This window comes from Nuphar pumila, chromosome 12, assembly GCF_984573655.1.
Source record: "Nuphar pumila chromosome 12, dmNupPumi1.hap1.1, whole genome shotgun sequence".
NCBI lineage: Eukaryota > Viridiplantae > Streptophyta > Magnoliopsida > Nymphaeales > Nymphaeaceae > Nuphar > Nuphar pumila.
The window spans coordinates 14,128,116-14,152,032 of record NC_143260.1 but is presented as its reverse complement, the minus strand read 5'-3'; the positions used below and the strand labels follow the sequence as shown (position 1 = coordinate 14,152,032).

At 36.2% G+C, this 23,917-nt stretch overlaps 1 protein-coding gene across 1 annotated transcript in view; it reads right to left on the bottom strand.

The window, feature by feature from the left end:
- SEH1H (Transducin/WD40 repeat-like superfamily protein) overlaps positions 1 to 23,917 on the bottom strand; it is a 95,995-nt gene that overhangs the window by 5,413 nt on the left and 66,665 nt on the right. Inside the window, exons 5-7 of the mRNA XM_089983192.1 lie at positions 6,647 to 6,802; positions 5,397 to 5,509; positions 5,199 to 5,325 (exon numbers count right to left, since the gene is read on the bottom strand). Coding sequence (XP_089839318.1) covers positions 5,199 to 5,325; positions 5,397 to 5,509; positions 6,647 to 6,802 — 396 coding nt within the window. The remainder of the gene's footprint in view (positions 1 to 5,198; positions 5,326 to 5,396; positions 5,510 to 6,646; positions 6,803 to 23,917) is intronic.

The window sequence follows — 23,917 nt, the reverse complement described above, 5'->3', positions numbered from 1 at the left end:
AAAAAGCCTCACTCCATAAGCCTAAACAAGCATGGCTCACATGGATCATCGTCATCGCACTCTCAACGATGTGTCGCTTCCTTTCAGCTATACCATTCTCTTCAAGAGTATGAGAGCATGATTTCTGATGTATTATGCCATAAATTTGCAAGTATTCTTTAAAAGCATTAGAACTATATTCACCTCCTCCATCACTATGTAGACGGATGATGGTTTGGCCAAACTGATTTTTGACGAACCTATGAAAACGACAAAATAGCCTGAACACTTCATAGTTTTGCTTCATGAAAAAGATCCATGTATAACGATTATACCCATCTATAAATGTCACATAATATTTGCTTGAAGAATAAGAAGCAATAGGAGTTGGGCCCCAAACATCAGAATAAATAATTTCGAAAGGAAAAGAAACCCTTTTATTAATAACTTAAAAGGAAAGTTGATGACTTTTACAAACTTGACAACTAGAACATAGATTCCTTATCATCAACTCTTTATTACAAAAAGAACCAGACACCAAACCAGATCTAATTAAGGACTGCAAAAAAAGGATGACTGCAATGAGCCAGACGACGATGCCAAAGATCAATTGATAATTTTGAAAGAAATTGTGTCTCAGAAAGGAAAAGCTGAAAGTTTAGAGCTTCTTTTATCACATATAGGTTCATGTCTCTCTCTCTCTCTCTCAGTGTATGTTTCCTTCGAATCCAATCCCTTCACACAAATAGTTAGAGTAAAGATAATAGAAGAATTATTTTGTTGAAAAAGTTGAGAAACAGACACAAGATCACGTTTGAGGCCCGAAACAAGAAAGGTATTAGACAAAGGGGTTTAGGAATGCTAAAAACATGAGCTTTCCATATGAGAGTGATGGGGTGCACAATTCCATCGCCTGCAATGATCTTATCATGGCCAGTATAAACTTTGTTCAAAAATCTTGCCATCATCACCTGTAACATGGTTGCTGGCCCCTGAAACCAAAATCCACGCTTTATCATGAGATTCTTTTGCTGCTGAACCCACTTGCATTTGCTGGAAGGCTGCAACCAAAACTTCATGGTTTCGTTGTTGCTCGTTACCTTGCTGCAGTTGTGCATAATTGGCATTGTATTCCACCTTCTTTGCTCTGACCGCTACTCCAAAATTGGGCAAATCCCAACAATCAGCAGCACTATGTCCTCTTTTCTTGCACAACCGACAGGTAAGGCCTCCACAGTTTCAGTTTTAATGTTGCTGAAAGTTTTGCTGTTGTTGTGGTAAGGGAAGTAATCCTCTTCTCCCTTGTCCATAGTTCCTACCTCAGCCTCTTGATCTGTAATTACTCTGTCGCCACCGACCTCTATTTGACCCCACATTAATATTAAGCACTTCGACGACTTATCGCGCTAATCATCACTCCCTTTATGAACATGTGAAGTCTCAAATTGCAACAAGATGGGACAGAATTTTTCATACGGAGGAAGGTGTTCCTAGCACTCGAGAGATATAACAAGCATGGAGTACTATGGTCCAAGCCCAGCAAGGATCTGTTGAACCTTATCTTTGTCAGAAACAGGTTGTCTAATCAGGGACAGCTCATCGGTGATGGTCTTCATCCTGTTTATGTACTCCATGATAGAGGACGGGTTTCGCTTCATATTCAAAAACTGAGATTTCAGCTGCATTGCTATGGATTCAGAGACCTGAGAATAAACGTCACGAAGTTTATCCCAGAGCTCTCTCGCACTCATGTCATCATCTATGTTGATAAGAACATCCTGAAAAAGGGTAGATAAAAGATATGCAGCTAGCATCTTATCCTACCGAAGCCAATGACGGTATGCTGGATTGCATGAGAGACTGCTTCCAGTATTCCCTTCTCCATCCTTTTTCTCTGTCAAGTATTCAGTAGTCTTTGGATCAGAGTTATCTGGGTGTCCCATCAGATCCAGACTTTCTATGAAGAGAGTGATCTCACGTTTCCAGATGAGATAGTTTGAAGTTAATTTCTCAAGGACAAGCTGAGAAAGAAGAAAAGGATTCATGGGAATAGTAGGAAGTTGATCCATAAAAGGAAGTTGGGTGCAGAAAAAAGACAAAATAAATCGACGAGCAAAATTTATTTTTTTTTTGTGACATACCCACACAAGGTTATGTTGTGACGGTCAGATAATAGAAAGCACCCAAAACTGAAAGGTAGTGATTTGGTTGATTTTTTTTAAGGGACGTAACTCCAAGGAGGGATGTGACTCTTCAGTTTCACATCAGAACCTGTTTTTTTTTTCTTTGGACGCAGCAATACAAAAAAGAACACGATACCAGATAGAAAGAAATAGAACAGAAAACAGAAGATCGGGAAAGGGAAAGGAAAGAGTTAGAAGTTTTAGGGATTGAGAAAAAGAAGAAACAAGAATTTTTTTTTTTAAGGGAAAACGTGAACAGCAATAACGTGTACAACAATGAGGGATAAAGTAAAGAAATAAAGATCTCTCCCTGATTAAGGACGTTATCAGGGGAGATCCCGGATAAAGAAAAAGAAGAGAACTCAAGGGGTGTGAATCAAGAAGGAGAAAGAAGGATAGAGATCAGAAGATATAGACCAGATTTGATTGGGAGTTACCTGGATGAAGAAGGTTAGCTCTGATACCATGAAAAGAAGATTGTGTAACACCTTTGATTACCTGCAAGAGATGGGTGAGAAAAGAGGAAGAAGAAGGCGTTGGAATAGAGCAGTCCATGAATTTTCTGTTTTTTGTGGCTGCCTCTTGTTTCATTGCTATTTAACGTGAGGGCATTAGGGTTGAGTGTTTTGCCTGATTACCCTTAATACAAAAATATTTTACATGGTAATTTACAAAGAGTTACAAAGTGGATTGAATCTATCCTGACCCGATCTAAAACACTGCATGTTATTTTCTTGCACACATAATATGGAAGAATAAAATTAAACCAACTTATGTAAGCTAGTGTTTTTCCTAACATTTTTGTCTATGACTAGCAACCTTATATTTATGCCAAGCATTTTTTTATTGGAAGTCTTTAAGCTTGGTGAAGTTTGAAAGTTGTAAACTGTTCATGAAAAAAATGATTTTTTTTGGTTCTTCAAACAACATTCAGAACATCTTATAAAAAAAATAATCCTGTACTTTTGGTGGTGAGATACTTTTCCATGCTTAAGTTTCAACTTTCATATGCTCACTTGTATGAACGAGTCCCTTTTTAGCTTCTAAACAAGGTCTCATTTTTTGTGCTTCTTTAAGCTAAGGTTTCTTCATTCATGAACTTACTAATTTTGACATGACTTTTTAAATGAAATTGGTTCTTCTATATCATCTTTTCTGACTACATTTACATCTACATCTACATATGATTTGGCTTCTTCGCCCTAGATGATTATCCAAGTTGTCTTGGTTCTTTTCCAACGTCCAACTGACGGGCTAGCTTCTCAGATGTCATTCTTTAATGAACACCAAACCTGAATAGACTGGTACACCCTAGCGAAGAAGGTACTCTTGGAAGCACACAACTTTTAATGACCATCATCAAGATGCATGGGATTAGTTTGTAGTAGGACTGCAACATCTTTATCCTGTATTCTTATAGTTTCATCCAAGAAAAATGTATGTGTGCCTTCTTAATTGGTTCACTGCACTTCCAGAATAAGAATATAACATGGGGTCAAAAACTTTAAAGTGCTTTTAGTAGAATGAGAGATTCTGATTTCATTTGAGATAGCCAATTGTTCATCAGTTATCCTTAAACACTTTGCTATAGCTTGATAGGTATGTTCTTTGCATGTCATTTTACTATGTTTAATTCTTTTGTCTAGCTGCTCCATATTGTTATGGGATATATGAACATGTTAGCTGGCACCAAAAATGTTTTTGTGTGAGTAAATCACAAAAATAGTAGGGATCAAATGAGATAGATGGATAGTAAGGATGCACTATCATAACCGAGGAGTCTTGGGTTCGAACCTCATGGGGGGCATCCCCCAGCTTGCCTATCCAAAAAAAAAGGGGACAAAAGATAGTCTCTTATAAGAAGAATAACGCAAAAATCAAGTCGTAAAATTTAAAATTGAATACACAAACTCCTAGCAGTATACAGAGAGAACATTGGATTGGCATTTAATGGTCTAACTGCTATAACATCTTGAGACAAAAAAAAAGTTTGAAACTTGCCAAACAAGTATACAGTCCATTGTAATGAAACAAAGATGTGCACAAGCAAATGCCACCAAGGGCTACACGATTACAAGAGTGCACAAATACAAAGCTACAAAGACAAATACAATAAGCCACTATGGGCAAATAAAGGATCTCAATAGAGTGCACAAGCACAAGCCTCTAAAGGGCTGGAACACATAAAAAATATTTATTTTATTAACATAAAATGCTTAAGAGAAGCATTGCTAAGATATAGGAGAGATCCCATATAAATAGTCAAGAGGGAGAGAAGAGGCTAGACTCAACTAGCCGTTAGGATGGTCCCAACAGCTAGATCTGTTGATCTAGCGATTAGACTAGCCCAACAGCTAGTTGGGCTGGTCCCAACGGCTAGAAGCCTAAAGACAAAAATGCCCCTAGAGGGCATCACCTATTACACAAAAAGAATAAAAAATAAAAATACATGAATATCCAAAAAATACAATCTAAAAATAAAAATACATGAAACCAAATATACATATGCATATTTAATGTATACACAGATTAATATATATATTTACAAGAAAGATTATATATTTTAACATCCAGATCGTCCATACATATACATTATTCTTCTACCAAAATCTTTACAAATTATTAAGAAAAAAAGGTTAACATGAATAATTCACAGATTTCAGGCTTTAAAGCCTCACAATTTCTGAGCCTGATCTCCTGAACCTCTCAGAAATTAGCACCTAAAGAAAGACAATGTTTATAGTGAACTTCCAGATAATTGATATTGTAACCATAATTCCACAGTAAATTTTGGCCAAATTTCAAGTAGAACCCAGTGGCAAGTGTCTTTGATCTGTATAACTTGTAAAACATAATAAATCAATTAATCTAGTGCTTGCTTTGAATGGGTTTAAGTTGGCTAGGCATAAATTTAGCATCTAGAATACATTTCTTTTAAGGCTCGCATCTAGAAGATGCTACTAGTTGATTGTCATTCGCAAGCTGGCAGATAGACCTTAAAAGTCACAACCTTAGAGGAATTTAGCTTACACGTACCTCCCCATCATGACCAGAAAGCAAAGCAACTTTCTCAACTGATAGCCTTCCATCAGTATCAGGTTTGAGTCCCACATGCCATATTGCAATTCCTTTGCATGTTGCAACAGCTACTACCTCATAAGGCCTACAAGAACAAATAGACCTGTACTTAACAAAAATTAAACTCACATTTATGAAAAATCCCAACATCCATGCCTGCCAATATTTGGAGCCCAAGCAACAGCATACACTCGATCACCCTGGTCGCCAGGTAAAGCCAACTCAGCAACAAGTTGCCACCTCTGGTGAACCACATCAAATTCCCAAACCTGTAAAATGTTTACATTACTTTGAAGCATATTTTGTTTTAGCAGGAGCTGACTTTCGGCTATAATCAAACTCCTGATGCAACAACTTGCTAAACATGTTTAAATGGTTCTCAGCAGTAAAGTTTCCTTCTCACAATCTGTGTGGCATGTCTACAATCAGCAGTAAGCAGAAAAAGGATAAACCATCACCGAAGGGGCTTTCAAGACCTATATTTTGAAATTAAAGGACACAAGGAAGCCACATTTTCTTATGAAAATGAAATTTTTTGAGAATCGATTTTCAAATGCTGCTCAAACAGTGTAGCTTTATATAGCAATGTACATAAGCTTCATTTCAAATGCCACATGATAAAAAAGGAAAATATAATAGTTGGTGACAACAATAATGTTTTTAAGAGAATGTTTTATAGCTTCTAAACTGTCAAGAATATTTGAGACTTGTATTTAAATCTACTAAGATATTGTTAAACAAATTTGATAATTGCATCACAAATTTTAAGTACTCAAATCACTACTTAATATAGAACAACGGCATCACATTATTAAAAGCTGAGATGCTTCCCCAACCATGCCTATAATATGAGTCAACTACTCAATTAAGGCACATAACAAGAAATGGGACAAAACCATCAAAAGATGTCATAGAACTGTTTCAACATTTACATGTACATAGTACATACTATCTTTTTCCCATAGACAGAAATACCCATAAGAATACAAGAAATAATAAAGCTGTGAGAAGTAATGGGTAATGAACAAAACTGCACATATACATAAAGCCAGTAATGCTCTCTCTAACAATTTCAAAATAACAAAGATACATATATTTAGGTCATCCAGAGACACAATATTCCTATAATTTGTCTTTTCCCTGCCAACAGAAGTTTATATGACTAAGGCCTCCAATGTTGAAATTGCTACATAGCATAAGACTGACCAGCTGCAAGGAAATCCCAGCTATAAACTTCGTAAATATGGAATTAAGAGATATTTTGTAGGTTATAAAACAAGATAATCACAAGAAAAGAATGGAAACAATTATTATCCTTAGTTCTAATGTTTAATAATCTATTTCTGAAAAAAAGCTCTTTTGATAGCTGCAGAAAATAAAAGATGCTACTAGCAACTTCTGAATACCTTGGAAGAATTTAACTGCAATACATCTGAATTAAAACCAAGGATGAACATTGATCGTTGAGATTCAGCCCTTTGTGGGCTCCATGCAACAGCAGCAGACATACATGAGGGTTTTGCAAATCTAGCAACTGTATCTGATACATTCTGAAATTCTGCCTGTAAGAAAGATGATTCATTCCCCTAATGTCAATCATTTGTAGCAAACTACGCATAGGAGAAAAACAAATTAGTCACACAATCATCAGGTTTGAAAGGTATTCAAATTCTTACTGAGATATGAACTGTATAATTGCACAAAAGCACACTTGAAAGCAGCTTTTATGCATATTAAAACTCAAAATTGATCAATAGAAAGGATGGGGTGCTAACAGGAAGCCCCAGCAAACCCCGAATTTCTGCAAGTTGACTATTGTCCAAGTATTCGGCAGTATGAATTATATAATATACGCTCATAATATCTGCAAGCAACTAAACTAGTGTATCAACTAGCCACAATAACTAATAATTGCTATTTTCTACTACCCAATTCCAATATCAACTACCATGAAATGGAAGCTAGTTGAGTACCTTGTGATATTAATCAAATAATAAAGAGTTTAATATAAGAACAATGCCACAAATCTAAGTAAATAAGCAAAATGAAGTAACTATACAACTGATTAAAGAGTACATGCTTATGAAAGTGAACAAGAGAATGACATCATGCACAAATGCAACATACAAACACCCTCTCAACTATGTAGCACGGACTCTTTTAACAGGGCACTGCACCCATGCGGGTGCGACACTTGGACAAGGCTTCCTTTGTGTCAGGTGAAGTCAACCAAGGTTCATTTCTGTCCAAAAGTAGATTCAGTTAACCCTAACCAAGTCCAGTTTTATCTATATTATATATATAAATGCATAAATGCACACATACACGTAGTGTTAACTTAAAAGTTAAAACTGTTAAAAATTATATATATATATATATACTCTCCCCGCACCCTCGCACCCAAGTTTTTTTGAAGTGCTGCATCGCCGCATCCACACCCGGATCCATACCCGCACCTATGTGACATAGCCTCTCAATCTCCATAATTCTTACTAGCTAAACTGTTTAGGATAATGATCCTGCTCACATACCTTGATCTCATGCATTACTGGCACTCTTGCCTAACTCATACCTCGAGAACTCCAACATGTTCTCAAGATGATGCTTGGGTTGTTCTTCCATATAGAAACCTTTTGGCACATCCCAAGAAAAACCTTTAACTGAACCCAACTTAGGAGGCCCCTGATGCCTTGCACTGACATGCCAGGGCACAACTCAAATGCTCTAATTTTATAGGTATACGTGTCTGATACTTGCAAAACTGAAGACAGAATGCCATGAATTACAGATTGAAGAGGGAATGTCTATTGTTGGACACTTCATGTCCAACATGTGGATGCTTATTCCTGAAAAGTGAACAGTATATATTTCCCTTGTTTTCCATTCTTAAAGGTGGAATGTAGCAAAACTCATGATACTCAGCACCGTCAAAACTCCTATTTTGAACCAAAAGTCTGTTGAAATCTTGTTGGAGTTCACCGAAATAGCCAAAATACAAGGTATGCATATTTAGGGATGGACATTGGGTCAGGCAGCCCATAGCCAATCGAGTACCCGGCCTGTAATATCGTCTATTTTTATACTTAGTCAAATTTAGAGATTTCTGAAAAATTGTCTAAGTGTTGAAGAAAAGTCGATATATGCTCAACCAGTGTTATTAAAAATGTGCCTCAAGGTGCAAAAAGTGTGCCTCGCCTCAAGGCGAGGGACTTTATGCCTTGAGGCACATGTACAAAGCGCAAAAGCCCCAAGGCGTGCGCCTCATACATCTTGAGGCGCATGCCTCGAGGCGAGGCACGCCTCAAGCCGAGGCGTACACACCTCGAATTTTGGAATTTTGTTTATTCTTTGCTTTCTAGGGTCACTCTGAAGCCAATCAGATATTTTACCTATTTGTTCCACAAGAGGCACTTCTAGATGTTGCGTCATCATTAGCTGAGAATGCTCAAACTAAAAGAGGTTGAAACAGAGTAATAATTGAGAAGCCTTTTGGTTTTGATTTGCAGTCTTCCTTTGTGTTGACACAGTCCCTTCTTTCAAATTTTGAAGAGAAGCAGATATACAAGTTTATATCCTGTTGGCTTGTTATTATTTCAAGTGTGCCTATTCATCTTCTCTCTAGTAGATTATTGCTTGAATTAACTGGAGCCTTATTCAACAAAAGCTAAAATATATGTAGTATGTTTTCATGCCTTTCCCAACTTATTTCAGAATCGACCATCTACTGGGAAGAAACATCATTAAAAAATTTACCGTTCTGAGATTTTCCAATCTTGTTTTTGAGCCATTGTGGAGTCGAACTTACATATGCTATAAAACCCATAATTTTTAAGGATTATTAATAAATAAAGAACTCATTTTTTTATCTCCAAATTAGAAATGTGTTTCTAGCTTTTGAATTTCATTTATTTATTTATTACATATTCATTTGTTCATCCAAGTCAATCAAGGTATAATTTGCATTTATAGAACTATTTTGAGCTATAAATCACTATTTATATATATATATATATTATGTTTAAATATATTTTTGATGGAGTTTGTAAATTATTGGAGTGTATTTGTGTGTTATTTGGCTCTTGATAATGATTTATAAGGTAATTTGCTATTTTTGGTTAATCTTGTTATAATTGGCATTTTTTGAGTTTTTAGCATTTGTGATTGCACACGAAGGGTTCGTTGTATTGCTTGGGTAGCGGTCTTTGCAGACTTCGAAACTTCTTAGTCTTTTGAGTTTCGATTCATTGTTCTTTACATTATTAAGGTAAGATACCTTAATTGAACTTGTAGAGAGCATGTTTAGGCACTAATTGTGTAAGCATGGTGTCGTTGCACTGAATATTTAAATGAATTATAAATATAAGTTATGCTCACACACTTCACTTAGTTATGGATATCTAGGACTCTTGTGATTGTAGTTCGGAGATCATGCTTGTCATGATTGTAATTAGCGGAATATGGAGTGTGTTTGTTGCAGATACACCTGTGTATGGGTTTGACCCATGCACTTATGAATGTATAATATATACGCAATGTGTGCCATCATACTTTGGTTTGTGCATACTATGTTGCTTTGTGTGTTTGTATGAATTTGATACATGGTGCACATATAACTACTATGGATATATATAAGTCGTGTTCGATGCATACTGTGAATGTTATATATATTGTCTTGTCATAAGATGGACTCATTTATTCTTGTATAAAAGAATGCATGCGAATGTTATAAATTGTTTTGAACTTGTATGTCTTGTTAGTTTGAGAAATATATGTGTATGATGTACGGTAGGATGGTCAATGAGATTTTGACCAACCCTTACACAATTATATCTAAGGTGATATATCGATTCATGTAGTGAAAAATGCATGACTTTTATCGTGTGTGCAAATCTCGAACTACGTAGGAGTTATGTATGTTGAGGTTAGTTGCTTCATATTATGAAATGTGCATGTTCACGTATGCATGCATAAAACTCATGTTTTGTTTACGCGTGCTTCGATGTTCAATTTACGAAGTGCAATGTTCTTTATGGCGATGATATGATGTGTAGGATAATATGCTTATGTATGATATGCTTTCAATGCCACATGAAATAAAATTATGAATGCATGCGATAAATGTTTAAGTTCAATACTGAACTTTGGTTCATGAAGCCTTATTGTTAAATGTGTGATTTTATAATTTTAATGTCATATAAAGTGACGTATAATGTGATCCTTTGATTGTATACATGTTTATGCTCGTGTTGATGGCTATCGACCCTGAGAGTAGTCAATTGTATTAATGCATGTATCACAATAGTTTTCACTGGATATGGTACCTGTTGAGGAATTGTTCCCAAAGGATTCTCTGTGAGGGTGTGCATGACCAGATCAGGTAATCTGGCTAGAGCGGTAAGTCTCTGTGAAGAAGTGCATTGTCCAAGAGCAAGTAGTTGTAAACACCCCAAATTTTCCCCATTCATCCTCAGACACACACCCCTCGTGCAGTGCCAACCCTGGTAGGTCAGTGTAGGAGTCAAACCCCAAGTTTGTGTTAGAAAACTACCATTTTACCCACTTTCATTAGAAAAATTATCATTTTACCCCTAGGTCATCCCGGACCCCAGTCAGTCGGAATCAACCAAGCTCATTGGTCAGTTCAGAACAGTTAGAATACCAGTCATTTCAAGCTCATCTGAGCTCACAATGAACAGATCATTTTCATTTTTGAGCATTCCTGTCAAAATGGGATCATTTCTTCAGAAATGAGCTCATTTCTCACTCAAATTTAAGTCAATTGTCTCTGAGTCAGTCATTCACAGTCAATCTTATTCCCCTGAGTCTAGCTTGAGCTCACCAGAAGTTTAAGTGCTCCGGTTTCAGTCCAAAACCATTTCAAAGTGTCCAGGAGCCCATTTTAGCCCATTTCAGTTCATTCAGCTGAAATTGAGCTGAGTCCAGTCAGTTGAGCTAGTGTTCGAGCTTCAATTTTAGTTCATCTCAGTATTACCGATTTTTATCCTAGCTCAAGCCCAGTTCTGGTTCGTAATTCACTTCACTCCAGTGACCATTCTGTATCATTTCTCTAAAAATGACAGCTTTTCTTGAAAATCTATTCGGGGAGTTCAATTGAGTCAGTGCCTTGTCAGTCCAATCGAGTTTTGAAACTCTAAAACCAAGCTCAATCTAGTTCATTTTAGTTCAAATCAGCTTAAACCCTAATTTTCAGTGTCACTCTAGCCCGGTAGAGCCCAAAAACCATTTCTTGAACCATTTTGCAAATCTTATCAATTTTAACACTTTTTGAACTAGTACAAGTTTCAATCAAAGTCCAATATCCAAAATTCTTCATTCAGGGTCTGCATTTCGCATAGCATTTCATGACATTTCTCATCATTTCATATCATTTCTCAGCATTTCATAACATTTCATTTCATTTTTCGAGATCCAGAACTCCAGTTTTGAAAATTCCAATCTAGATTGAGTTTTAAAAGTTTTCAGAATTCACTTTCAAACCTTGGGTTTTCAAAATTAACATTTTTACCCTTGGGATTCTAAATTTGGAAATACTTTCTCAAGAAAAACAATCTTGATTTCTTTCAAACTCAAATTTTCAATTGCAATGGGGTATGAAACTTCAAATTCTGAGCTCGTTTCGAAAACTGCCAAAAATAGCTAAGACTATTCTACCCCTATGATGCTCAAAATGAATTTCAAATTTGGAAAGTGAGCCCACTCTGAGATGGTTCCTTCATTCACATCTACATTTTCATTTAAAAAAAATAATATATTTTCTTTCTTTGTTTTCTTCTTTTTTTTATTTTTATTTTTATTTTATGAGAGGAGGTGGGACCCACTGAGGTGGTCGACCAAGCCTCCAACCCCCTCTCCCCTTCTTTCCTTTTCTTTCTTCCTTCTCTTTCTTTCTTTTCTTTCCTTTCTTCTTTCTTCTCCTTTCTTCTTTTCCTTCTTTTCTTCTTCCTTTCTTTCTTTTTCTTTCTTTCTTCTCATTTCTTCTTTTCCTTCTTTTCTTCTTCCTTTCTTTCTTTTTCTTTCTTTCTTCTTTCTTCCTTTTCTTTCCCTCTTTGTCATTCACGTGTCATCACTTCCAGCCATTCCTCCTTTTCTTCTTTCCTTCCTCCTCTTCCTTCTCTACTTTCTTTCCTTTTTCCCTTTTCTTCCTTCTTTCCTTTCTTTCTTCCCTTTCTTTCCTTCTTTCTTTCCCTCCTTTTTTTCTTTCCCTTCCCTATTGTCCAGCCACCATAAGGCCCAGCCCATTCACGTACACCTTCTCTCCCTCTCATTAACCCCTCTCAACCTTAGCCCTAATGAAAAAACCCTAAGTCTTTTGTTAAAAAAAAAAAAGGAAGACCCATACGTTGGAACCCTTTTGGAGCCTCCCTCTTTTCAGCCTTTTCTCTCATCTCTCTTGGCAGCACCCTAAGTCCTCTCTTCAGCAGCCATAAATGCCATGGCTTGAGCTCCACAACAGGCCCCCTTCATCCAGCCGACCACTCCATTGAAGGCAGCCCTCCTTGGCCATTGCTCCCTCTTCACCATCGGTCCAGCTACCACCTTCACCACCGGTCCAGCCACCAACCTTCTTGTTGCAGCCGGTTCCCAAGTTGCAGCACCACCAAGGAGTCTCTCTCTCCAGCCAAGGCAGCAGCAGCAGCCGCCTTGCTTGAACCACCTCCAACCGGTGCTTCCTTGGCAGCAACGATCACCTCCATCAACAACCATCTCCCTTTAGCCTACTCTTGTGCAGCTTCTTTACCAACCGATGCCAAGCACCACTTCAAAGCCATCTTCCAGCCGATCCAAGGTAAAGACTCTTGCCTCTACAATTTCTATATGATTCCATTACGAATCTGGTTTTGAAATTGGATTCATATAGTCGAAGGGGCTATATCATGGATTTGTAATCTTGGTTTACAATAACCAAAGTGGCATAGAGGAGGGGATCCATCTGATGGATGGATCGGGTCCCCTATTCTCAATAGCCAATATCAAGTCAACTTCGTACATCCCCGTTTTTCTTCGTTTTAAACATTGTATTCATATTAAATATGTATTTTAGGCATCTCATTAGTTTAGTTTTATTGTTTTATTTAATGTCATTAAGATTCATATTGAGGTCTTTAGGTGTTAGTTTTAGCATAAGTTACAACCATTATTTTATATAGATTTTCGTTTCAATAAATCCCAAAAAAAATCTTGGTAGTTAGGTCTATTTGTCCATAATCTCACAGTAAAAATTGGGATCAATTTGGATTTCTAAAGCCCATTAAAAAAATCAAATCCCAAACTGGGATTTCACCCTTCTGAAAATTTCAGGTTCTGTTTTAGCAGACAAGAACCTCCAAGATCTCCTAAATAAACGATCCGAATTTCCCTCAAAAAAATACAGAGAGTTCCTGTTAGAGCCTATTGTTTTTCAGTACTTTCCTAGCTTTTTCTAAGCAGTTTTAGTCCCAAATAAAAATCGATTTTCCCAGAACCCTGGGAAAAACTCACTTTTTCCTTGTCAGGGTCTAGACCGACCCTAATCCACTGTGTCCGTTCAACCCATAGGTTGAATGTCAAAACTTCCAACAAAGAAGTTGTTTCTAACCCTTCCTTTTGTCGTTCCTCGAAATTTGAGAATTTTTAGAATAGCCTGGTATTTTTTGCAGAATTAAGTTCCCTGTCTGTCGGATCCCAATGTCTGAGAATTTCGGAGATCCAGGTCTCTGATAATCCTCTGCTCTCTCCCAAACCATAACCTGAATCCTAATATTATAAAAAGAGAAAATCTTCCTCTGTTTGTCAGGGACATTTTCCCATAATTTCAGTCATTTTCTCCTCTGTCTGCTATTTTTCCCATATTTTTTTCCGAAACCTGTCAGTCTGCCCTAAGTCCTAGAGTCACAAGATTCTGATCCGACTTGCCGAAGCTGTCAAGCTCCGACCATATGTCAAAACCAAAATCTGTAAAAGCCAAAAATCTTTGTCTAATTGGCCTCTGTCACCCCATAAAATTTGAAAATTTTTTATGGAAGTTTAATACCCGAAATCTAATTTAGAATTAGCATTTTAGGCAAAATCTTGATTTTTAACATTTTTAGTTATTTTTCACATTAAAAAAATAACAAAAAAATAGATTTTCGAGCTTCATTCTGTTTTTTAGGGTTAGTCTAGGTGTCCATGCCAAATTTGGCTAAATTTCAAGTTCATTTACCTTGTATGTTAGTTTACTTTTAATTTCAGAAGCGAAAATCAAGTTAAATTTGATATTTGTGATATTTTTGTCATTTTAGGGTTTTTATCATGTGAATAAGCATATCATATCACATTAGGATTAATTTCAGCCTCATTTGCATTTCAATTAACCATTTTGCAAAATTTATTTAAGAAAACCCTGGTTTCAAGGCCATAGTCTTGTTATCAAGGGCATTTTGGTATATTTGACCTAAATTTCAAAATTCCAAACTTCAATTTTCCAAATTTTCATGCATGTCATCATATTATGTTTGATTTTATTTCATTTGATTTTCAAATTTCCAAATTTTAGAAAAATTCTTTTAGAAAACCCTGATTTCAAGGTCATCAAGGGCATTTTGGTCATTTTAACCCCAGTTTCGAATTTTCAAGTTTATTTTCGAAATTTATTCCTTATTTATCATGTTTATATCAAAGGGGTATGAATTTGAGTTTATATCTGAATAATATCCGATAATTTCCAATATTTTTGGATAAATCTAGATAAACCTACATTTTTGTGCTAACATGTTTTCTAGTTTTGCAGGAATATCCAGGAAGAAGACTTTTATTTTCTTTTATTTCAATTCAAGCATTGCATATAGTTTAATTTCTGCAATTTCCAATATCTGATGTATGATGCATATACACATTTTCCAAAATCACTATGTTTGACACGAATGGCACGTGCACAAGCTTTTAGGGAGTTCACGAATTTAGCGGGATTCGTATTTATGGCCACAGTCAGAATACGAAGAAAACCAAGACTTGTGATCTTCGTATTAACCACATTCCGCCTACACTCTTAGGCTAATTTAAAAAATGCACTGCATTTCTCAAAACTTCAAAAGGATTTTCCCAATTCCTCAATGAAATATCTTTCAAATTCACATTCATTTCATTGAAATTGCATTATTTTCAAACTCATTTCCCAAAAATTTCCAAGTCTTTCTCAGGATTTGATTTTCTCAGAACTCTGAATTTTCAAATGAGATTTCAAAGTATTTCCCAAGTTCAAACCAAGATTTCCCAAGTTTTCCACATTCTCAATTTCATTTTCAAATCCCAAAATCGATTTTTCCAAAGTTCCTTGAATTATTTCAGAAGTTGGCTTCTCAGAATTCTCAAATCTCCTTTAGAAATTGATTTTCATTTCAAACCCAAATTCCAAAAATTGATTTTCACAGAGTTCCTAGTTTTTCCTGAGAATCCATTTTTCATGTCAGAAAACATTTTCCAATGAACTTCTTGATTTTCTCAGAATTCTCAAATCTATTTCCTCAGAAAAGCAATCCAAACCTCAAAATCGATTTTCTCAAAGTTCAAGTTTTCCTGAGAATCCATTTTCCAATACAAATTCTGATTTCCAATTAAATTCAATGATTTTCTCAGGAATTCCATTTTCAAGCACTTTTTCAATCATTTTCCAAGCATATTTCAACTTTTTAAGCAAACATCATATTTCTTAAACTTGCATTTTTTTTAAATTTCACAGCAAATGCCTGATTCTGTGTGCATTCTAGGAAAATAGAGCATGATTTAGATAATTTAACATAGTCAAAGCACACATTTGATCCTTGGTTCGATTACCCCTGGTAAAGGCGCCAGAAACTGTTAAACCTTATACCGACAGGTGAATCTCATTCCACAGAATTTTCCTGCAAATTTTCAAAACGAAGGCGAGTAATTTTCAAAACCATTTTCAAAACTTTGGTCGAGTTTGACTCGCAGAATCGTTCTCTCACTCTCGCAGAGGGAGGGAAAAAATTTTGCGATGATAACAGGTTTGGCGACTGAGATGGGACATGTCTTCGTCTAATCAATTGTGTGCTTTGACTTAGCTCAATGATCAAAATCGTGTTCTATGGAATGTCAGTTTTTACTTTCTGATATCATGTGAACCTAGGAGCCTAGACTTGAACCAAGCTGACATGGATGGCATACAGGCTAGGTGTGGTTTGGTAGGACCAATTGAGGAGAATTATGCATGATCACTTAGACTTAGGTCTGAAATACAACACTCCTCAATATAGGATTTGTATAAAAACAATGTTTGCTTCTTCAAATTTTTCAAAATTCTATCTCTTTAGGTGTTAGAGCCTTTCAATTTTTTTGCATTTGCTCATTTTTCAAAAACCACCCCACCTATGTCTACCCGATCTTCACGCTGTTGGGCTCTCTTTTAGAACCATAGTTCGGGATAGAGCCTCACAACTGGGTCACTTATTTGGGCTAACGACCCCTGCCACGTATCAAGGGTCATAGTCCAACGTATATCGGCAGGTGCTCAAGGATGTTGGGAAAATACAACCCTAGAACCGGAGATGGATTTTTATGCCACGTACATCGAGCCTCGGCTCGAGTATATCGGCATAGCATGATTGGACACAGTTGATCTGAGCCTAGAGTTAGGATTAGGGTCCTACAACTCTTTCAAAATTGATGCATTTTAGAGTCAGCTTTTTAGGGAATGTTGTATGTGCATAATTATTTGTGCAGGATATGATTGAATGCCTTCTTTTATTTCCCTTTTACATATCAAGGGTCATAGTCCAACGTATATCGGCAGGTGCTCAAGGATGTTGGGAAAACACAACCCTAGAACCGGAGATGGATTTTTATGCCACGTACATCGAGCCTCGGCTCGAGTATATCGGCATAGCATGATTGGACACAATTGATCTGAGCCTAGAGTTAGGATTAGGGTCCTACAACTCTTTCAAAATTGATGCATTTTAGAGTCAGCTTTTTAGGGAATGTTGTATGTGCATAATTATTTGTGCAGGATATGATTGAATGCCTTCTTTTATTTCCCTTTTACATCATTTTCCAAATTTCATCTATTTTTCCAATAATTTTATCAAAACCCTGAACAATTTTTCAAAAAAACTCATATTTTTCTTCAAAAGGTCTAGGCGATTTCCCTTTTCCTACCTTTCCTCTGGATCTCGAATTTTCAGTCTTATTTTGATCCTGCCTGCAATTTTTCAAATGTTCAAATTTTATCTTCGAAATTCTATTCAAAATTTCCATCTCTTTCATAATCCTCAATATTTCCTTCATCATTTACCTTTCTCTCAAAAAATTCTTCAATCTAAACCATCATTTTGTCCCACAGAGAATTTTGGCATTGTGGAATGGTTCAGACCAGATCCGAGAAGAAAACAGCGTTGCCTCAGCACCCTAGCAGTGGCAGCGAGCAAGAAATGAATTCACCGCGATCTGCCAGGAAACAAATCAACAAGCCAATGATGATGTCGATCCCCAGATGTATGTCATGTTTCAAAAGATGATGAGTAAGATGATGGCAGAGCAAGCAGGGGCCAGTTCCGGCAAGATTCCTACCAAGAAAAAGGTAAGGGCCGAACATTGAAGAAACAGCTGAAGATATCCAAGAAGCGTATCCAGCATGAAGATACATCTGATGAGTCAGAATCGGTTGGTGACACCGATGAAGAGTTTGAGACCCAGCAGGCATTTCGGAAATCAACCCAGGAACAAGGGTCGGCCCACAAGTTCAAAAATCAGTCTGTCAAGGATTCTGACCAACCACAATTCAGAGATGTGGTCATGACGGTTCGAGATCTGCAAGCCCGCGATAAGGGCAAGAAAGTCTTCACCAGTAAAGACTTCTATGATGGTCTGGAAGGGGATGACAGCCTAGAAGATCTCTCCTGCAAATTTGTCAAATTTGACGGGACTGGCAAACCCAAGGCTCACCTGGCTATGTTCTTTCCAGAATGCAATAGATTCAATAGAGACAATCGCGCTTTGTTTAGATGTTTTCCTCGCAGTCTAGAGAGCAATGCCGCCAAGTGGTATTCAGAGCACATCAATCCCATTGAGTTGAAGGAATTCGACAAGGTGGTCAATCTTTTTATTGAGCGATTTTTGTTTACACGGAGGTGCTACCTACCCTGAATCACCTTTACAATCTGAAGCAGGACACTGAAAAGGCCAGAGACTTTATCCACAGATGGAGATTCACCTGCAATCAAATGAAGGATCTGATATCAGAAGGGCATGTGTTGTCAGTCATCCTGAATAATTTCTCTCAACCTTTGAGAGAACTGATCTCTACTTCCCCAGCATGATCTTTCATCAAATTGATAGAACGAGTTGAATGGCTCGAGATGGGAATAGAGAATGGAGTATATGAGAGTCTCACACTCTCAAAGAGCAATTCAGATACCAAGAAGAAGTCAAACTTCACATTCTCTGCGAATGCCCCGGCAACAGCAATGGCAAAAGCAAAATGGGTGGCAGAAAGAACCACACCAGCGGATCAAGGAGTCTAAATTCCAGCAGAGATGACCATACAAGAAAAGAGAACAGAATCAACAGGCAGAATGACAGCCCTCCTGCGAGCATCCAACTAGAATTAAAATCCCAAGGGAAACCAAAGCATGACGGTTGGGGATACGATCGCAACTTTACTCCCTTAGAACAGTCGCTCGAGCAAGTTCTGGAATACATGATAGCCGAAGGGATGGTTAGACTACCCAAGATAGCAGATCCTCCTGTGACCATAAGAAGGTTTAAAAATCAGTTCTGCAAGTTTCATTGGACAATGGGTCACGATACCGAGCATTGTTTCATCTTGAAGAATATCGTTCAAGACTGCATTGATAAGAATCTCCTCGTTGAAAATGAAAAGGAGGGCTAGTCATCTTGACTGAGCTCTTTCCTCAATCATTCAAGAAGCTGACGACGCTAGCATCTTTTGAAGGGATAATGCAATCCCATTTATCTTTCCTTGATTTGTCATCTTTCCTTCAATGCATTAATAAAATTATCAATTTTCCTCATAAGCTTGTTTTTCTTCTCTGCAAAACGCCTCTTATAAGGAATGACCTCTCTTAGGGTGTCTCTCTAATCAATCAAGAAGTCAGTCGCTTTGTCAATTATCTTCCTTTTATCCAAATTTTCTTCCCCTATTGTACTGGGGCATTATTTTGAAAATTGTCTTCAAAAACATCTTGTATGTAGGCAGGATCAAACAAATCTCTCATTTTGCACGCATATGCATCCATTTACATCATTTTGCATACATTTGCATTTGCATGCACTCATTTACATTCATTTGCATCAAATTAATTCCCCTAGATCTATACATGTCAAGTATTCAAATAGATACATATGCTGATTTTCGCATGTTAAATATTCAGATTTCTTCTTGTTGTATGTTTAGATTTTTGACAAGTTAAATACACAGATTGTGCACGTTAAATATACATATTTGGACATGTTTAAAATTGTGTCTTGTGTGTTACCACCATCCAGTTTTACATATGTAACATATACTTATGCTCTAAATGTTCAGATTTATATATACATTGAATGTTAGTTGCATACCTGATTGATATGTGTTTTGTCATGCCTGTTGTCATGTGACCAAATTATATGTTTACATGTAAATTGTTAGGCATACATACATGTAACAATGTGAGGGAAAATGTTATATACATATATATATATATATATATATATTATGCAAGATTGGACTCACATGCATGCATCTATACATTTGTTATGCATATTTATGTGTCACAAAGTGTCACAATGTTTTGCTTCCATAGCTTAGTGGCATACAAGACACCACATACGTGCAGCATTATCATGGTATAAATGTGCATTTTACTAATGGTTAAATTTTTTAAAGTAACTTATGACGCTTAACATAGGCATGTGCATACTCGAATGAAATGCATGAGACAAATATATGAGAACAAGGTGTGTGTGCATATGCATACGAAATTGTACATTCGTAATTTGTGTGAACGTATGTGCAGTTGTAAGCATGCTAAATGATTGCATAAATTACATGTTCACGTGATTTTTGCATGTGATGCATGAGTGGTTGAAATGTGTAATACTAAAGGTCATGTGAGCAGCGAGCAGGTGTTGCGAGTTGTTAAATGCATTGCAAAAATCCATTTAAACTTATTGGTTTTTAAACTAATTACACTGTTAATATTTTAATGAGCCAAGGTCCCGTGTTGTGTTTTGCATGCGGATTTGCAAAACAAATCCTGTGTAAAGAACTTGTCTTTTAATAAAAATAAATAAAATGAACAAAACAGTGTAATTAATGCTTCCTCCTGGATGTCCCTTCCATAGTGTAAGAATCCTGAATGGCAGTTTTAAAAAACTGTGTGCTCCTGAACCCAACTAAGTGGTTCACCTCCCAGCCACAGTTTTAGAAAAATTCTGCCACTTTGCCTGAGGGAGACGTGTAGACATAGCTGTTGTTATTGGTATATCAAGAAAGTGACATCAGTGGATGTTGATTTCCTCAGTATCCCTACATTAGATGTTGATTTCTAATGTTCTGATAAATGGTGTTGATTCATGATATCGATCGAGGGCCAAGTGTAGAACTCAGTAATAAAATATAAATTGTGTGTTAAGCTACAATTGGGGACCTAACTTGAACTCGAGAATTTGTTGTGCCCGTTTTGAATATCTGCAGGTTTTAATGAAATGTGAAACTAAAATTGTGTGCATTTAATAAGGACATGCATATAAAAAAAACTCGGATAAAAGATAATAATTTACTCATACATGTGTATCGATATCATGCATATTTTTGTTCTGCATTAGATCATGCGTCATTACCTATTTTTTTAATAGTGATATATTGTTGTTGCATGATATTTGTTCTCTAATGCATGAATAGTTAGTTGAATTATGATTTTGTTGTAGATGTTATCCTCTAAAAATGTTGCATGAATCTAATTTGCATTCTTCTTACTTATTTGAATCAATAAAAGAATTCCTACGCAGAATCTATGATTCTGACACCCTATATCTTATGTTTTTTTTTCAACCTCTGAGACCTAGTGATGAGAGCAGCTGCTTCGAAGAGCTACGAGGGCTACATGACGGCTTAACAATTTTTACTTTGAAACAAAGTGGCTCCATTTTGTTTATTCATATTCATTTGCTTATTGTTCCTAGACTTTATAGTTTAATGAATAAAGTTAGTTTGGTGTGGTTGATGGTAGTGTAAGATCCCTTATGGTTGTGGATGTTGTTATAATTATAAGGCCCCGGGTCTCTGAAATTGTTTTCATAATTATTAAAAAAAATCAATTTTCAATGGGTATGAGTTGGGGTCGTTACACGGCCCGACTCGGGCCAAAATCTCTCTCTCTCTCTCTCTCTCTCTCTCTCTCTCTCTCTCTCTCTCTCTCTCTCTCTCTCTGTGTGTGTGCACCCCAACTCGTCCTATTCTGACAACCCAACTCTATATCATCCTATTCTGGCAACCCAATTCCATCTCGATAACATCCGCGATGAAGCAAAACCATCCCAAAAATTATGGCCTCTCTCTCATTATAATTTAGGAAAATATTTCTTTTGTTAATTAATTATTCTTATTTTTATTGTAATTTTTTTTATTTTTTCAGAAAAAAGGAAGTTGAAGGAAGGGGGAAGAAGTACTTGGTTCAACCAGGAAACGCGTTAATTTAAGAACTATTTTTAAAAAATTTCAAGTTTATCATCTTAATTTCGTTACAAACAAGATTGGTAGCCCGACCCGAATAGTGTTGAGTCAGGCTTTCAGCGGTCGGGCATGTAATGACCCCAACTCATATCCGTGGAAAAAGTGAAAATTTTATTTTATTTTTTTAAAATGATTGAGAAAACAATTTTAGAGACCCTAAAGTCTTCCAGTTATAACACATCCACAACCCCAAGGGAGCTTACATCACCATTATCCAAACCAAAATGACTTTATTCATTAATCAATAGAATTTAAGAACAATAAGGAAAGGAAAAACAAGTAAGACAAAATGTAAAGTCAGTTTGTCCCAAAGTAAAATGTTTAATAGTCATGTGATCCTCGTAGATCGCAGTAGCAGCATGTCTCATCAGTCATCAGAGGATGTGAAAAACATGCGAAATACGGTATCAAAATCATAGATCTTGCGTACAAATTCTTCTAATAAACCAAATAAGGTAAAAGAGCATAAATCAGATTCATGCAACAATTTAAGAGAAAATATAACAACTATCTCATATTTTAAATAACCATTCATGCATTTTAATAACAAGAATCATGCAACAGAATATATCACAAGTAGGAAAACAGTAAAGATGCATGATCTAATGCAGAACAGTAAGGATGCATTGATTTAATGCACATGCATGAATAACTTATTAAGTTATTATCAGAGTTTTCTTTTGTATATATATCTCTATTAAATGCACACTTTTAGTTTGACTTTCATTAAAATCCTCGGATACTCAAAAAACAGGCATAACAAATTCTCGAGTTCAAGTTAGGTTCTCAGTTGTAACTTAACACACAATTTGTATTTTATTATTGGGTCTCACATTTGTCCTTGGACCGATATCAGGAATCAACACCATTCATCGAAACATTAGAAATCAACATCTAATGTCGGGATATTAGAAAAATCAACATCCACTAATGTCACTTTCTTGGTATACCAATAACAACAGTTGTATCTACACATCACCCCTAGGCAAAGTGGCGGAATCTCCCTAAAACCATAGTTAGAAGGTGAGTCACCTAGTTGGGTTTAGGGGCACAAACGCACACGAGGTTTTAATATCATCACGGTTTCCTAAAACCGCAATTTAGGATTCTGACACTAAAGAAAGGATATAAAAGAAAAACATTAATTATATTATTTTCTTTATCAAAAGATTGATTTATTTCACAATACTTGTTTTGCAAATCAACATACAAAACACAATAACATTCATTTCGCAAATCAGCATGCAAAACTTATCACAGGACATCAGCTCGTTATAACATGAAACAGTGCAATTAGTTCAACATTCAATAAACATTAAATTGATTCTTACGATGCATAAAAACCAAGGTTTTAAAACCCGTGACTCGGAACTCGACTCGTTCTTTATTGACTCGTGACTCGACGGGTCAACTCAGTGACTCAGACCGAGTTTTGTAAACTTTTGATTTTAAAAGAAAAACAATATATAATTTGTCTGAAACCGTGTTTTTGAGTAAACATAGTCTCCAAATGTCTGTAAGAATATAAAAACAACTGCAAAGAGCTATAGAGGTTTGCTTGAATAATTGAATTTGATATCTATACCAAGGTTTTAAAACCCGTCACTCGGAACTCGACTCGTTCTTTATTGACTCATGACTCGGCGGGTCAACTCGGTGACTCGGACCGGGTTTTGTTAACTTTTGATTTTAAAAGAAAAACAATATATAATTTGTATCAAACCATGTCTTTCAGTAAACATATAATCTAAAGAGTTGACAATAAAAAATTGCAAGTTCAGAGTAGAAAAAGTACAAACTTCTTCATAACAAGGTCACATGGAAAGATCAAGTTACATGAAGAAACTTCTTCATAACAAGCATGTCTTTGGTATTCAATGAAGGCCCCATGTAACTGAGTCTAGAAACATACTTAAACTCAAATTTCTAAATAGAATGGTTTAGG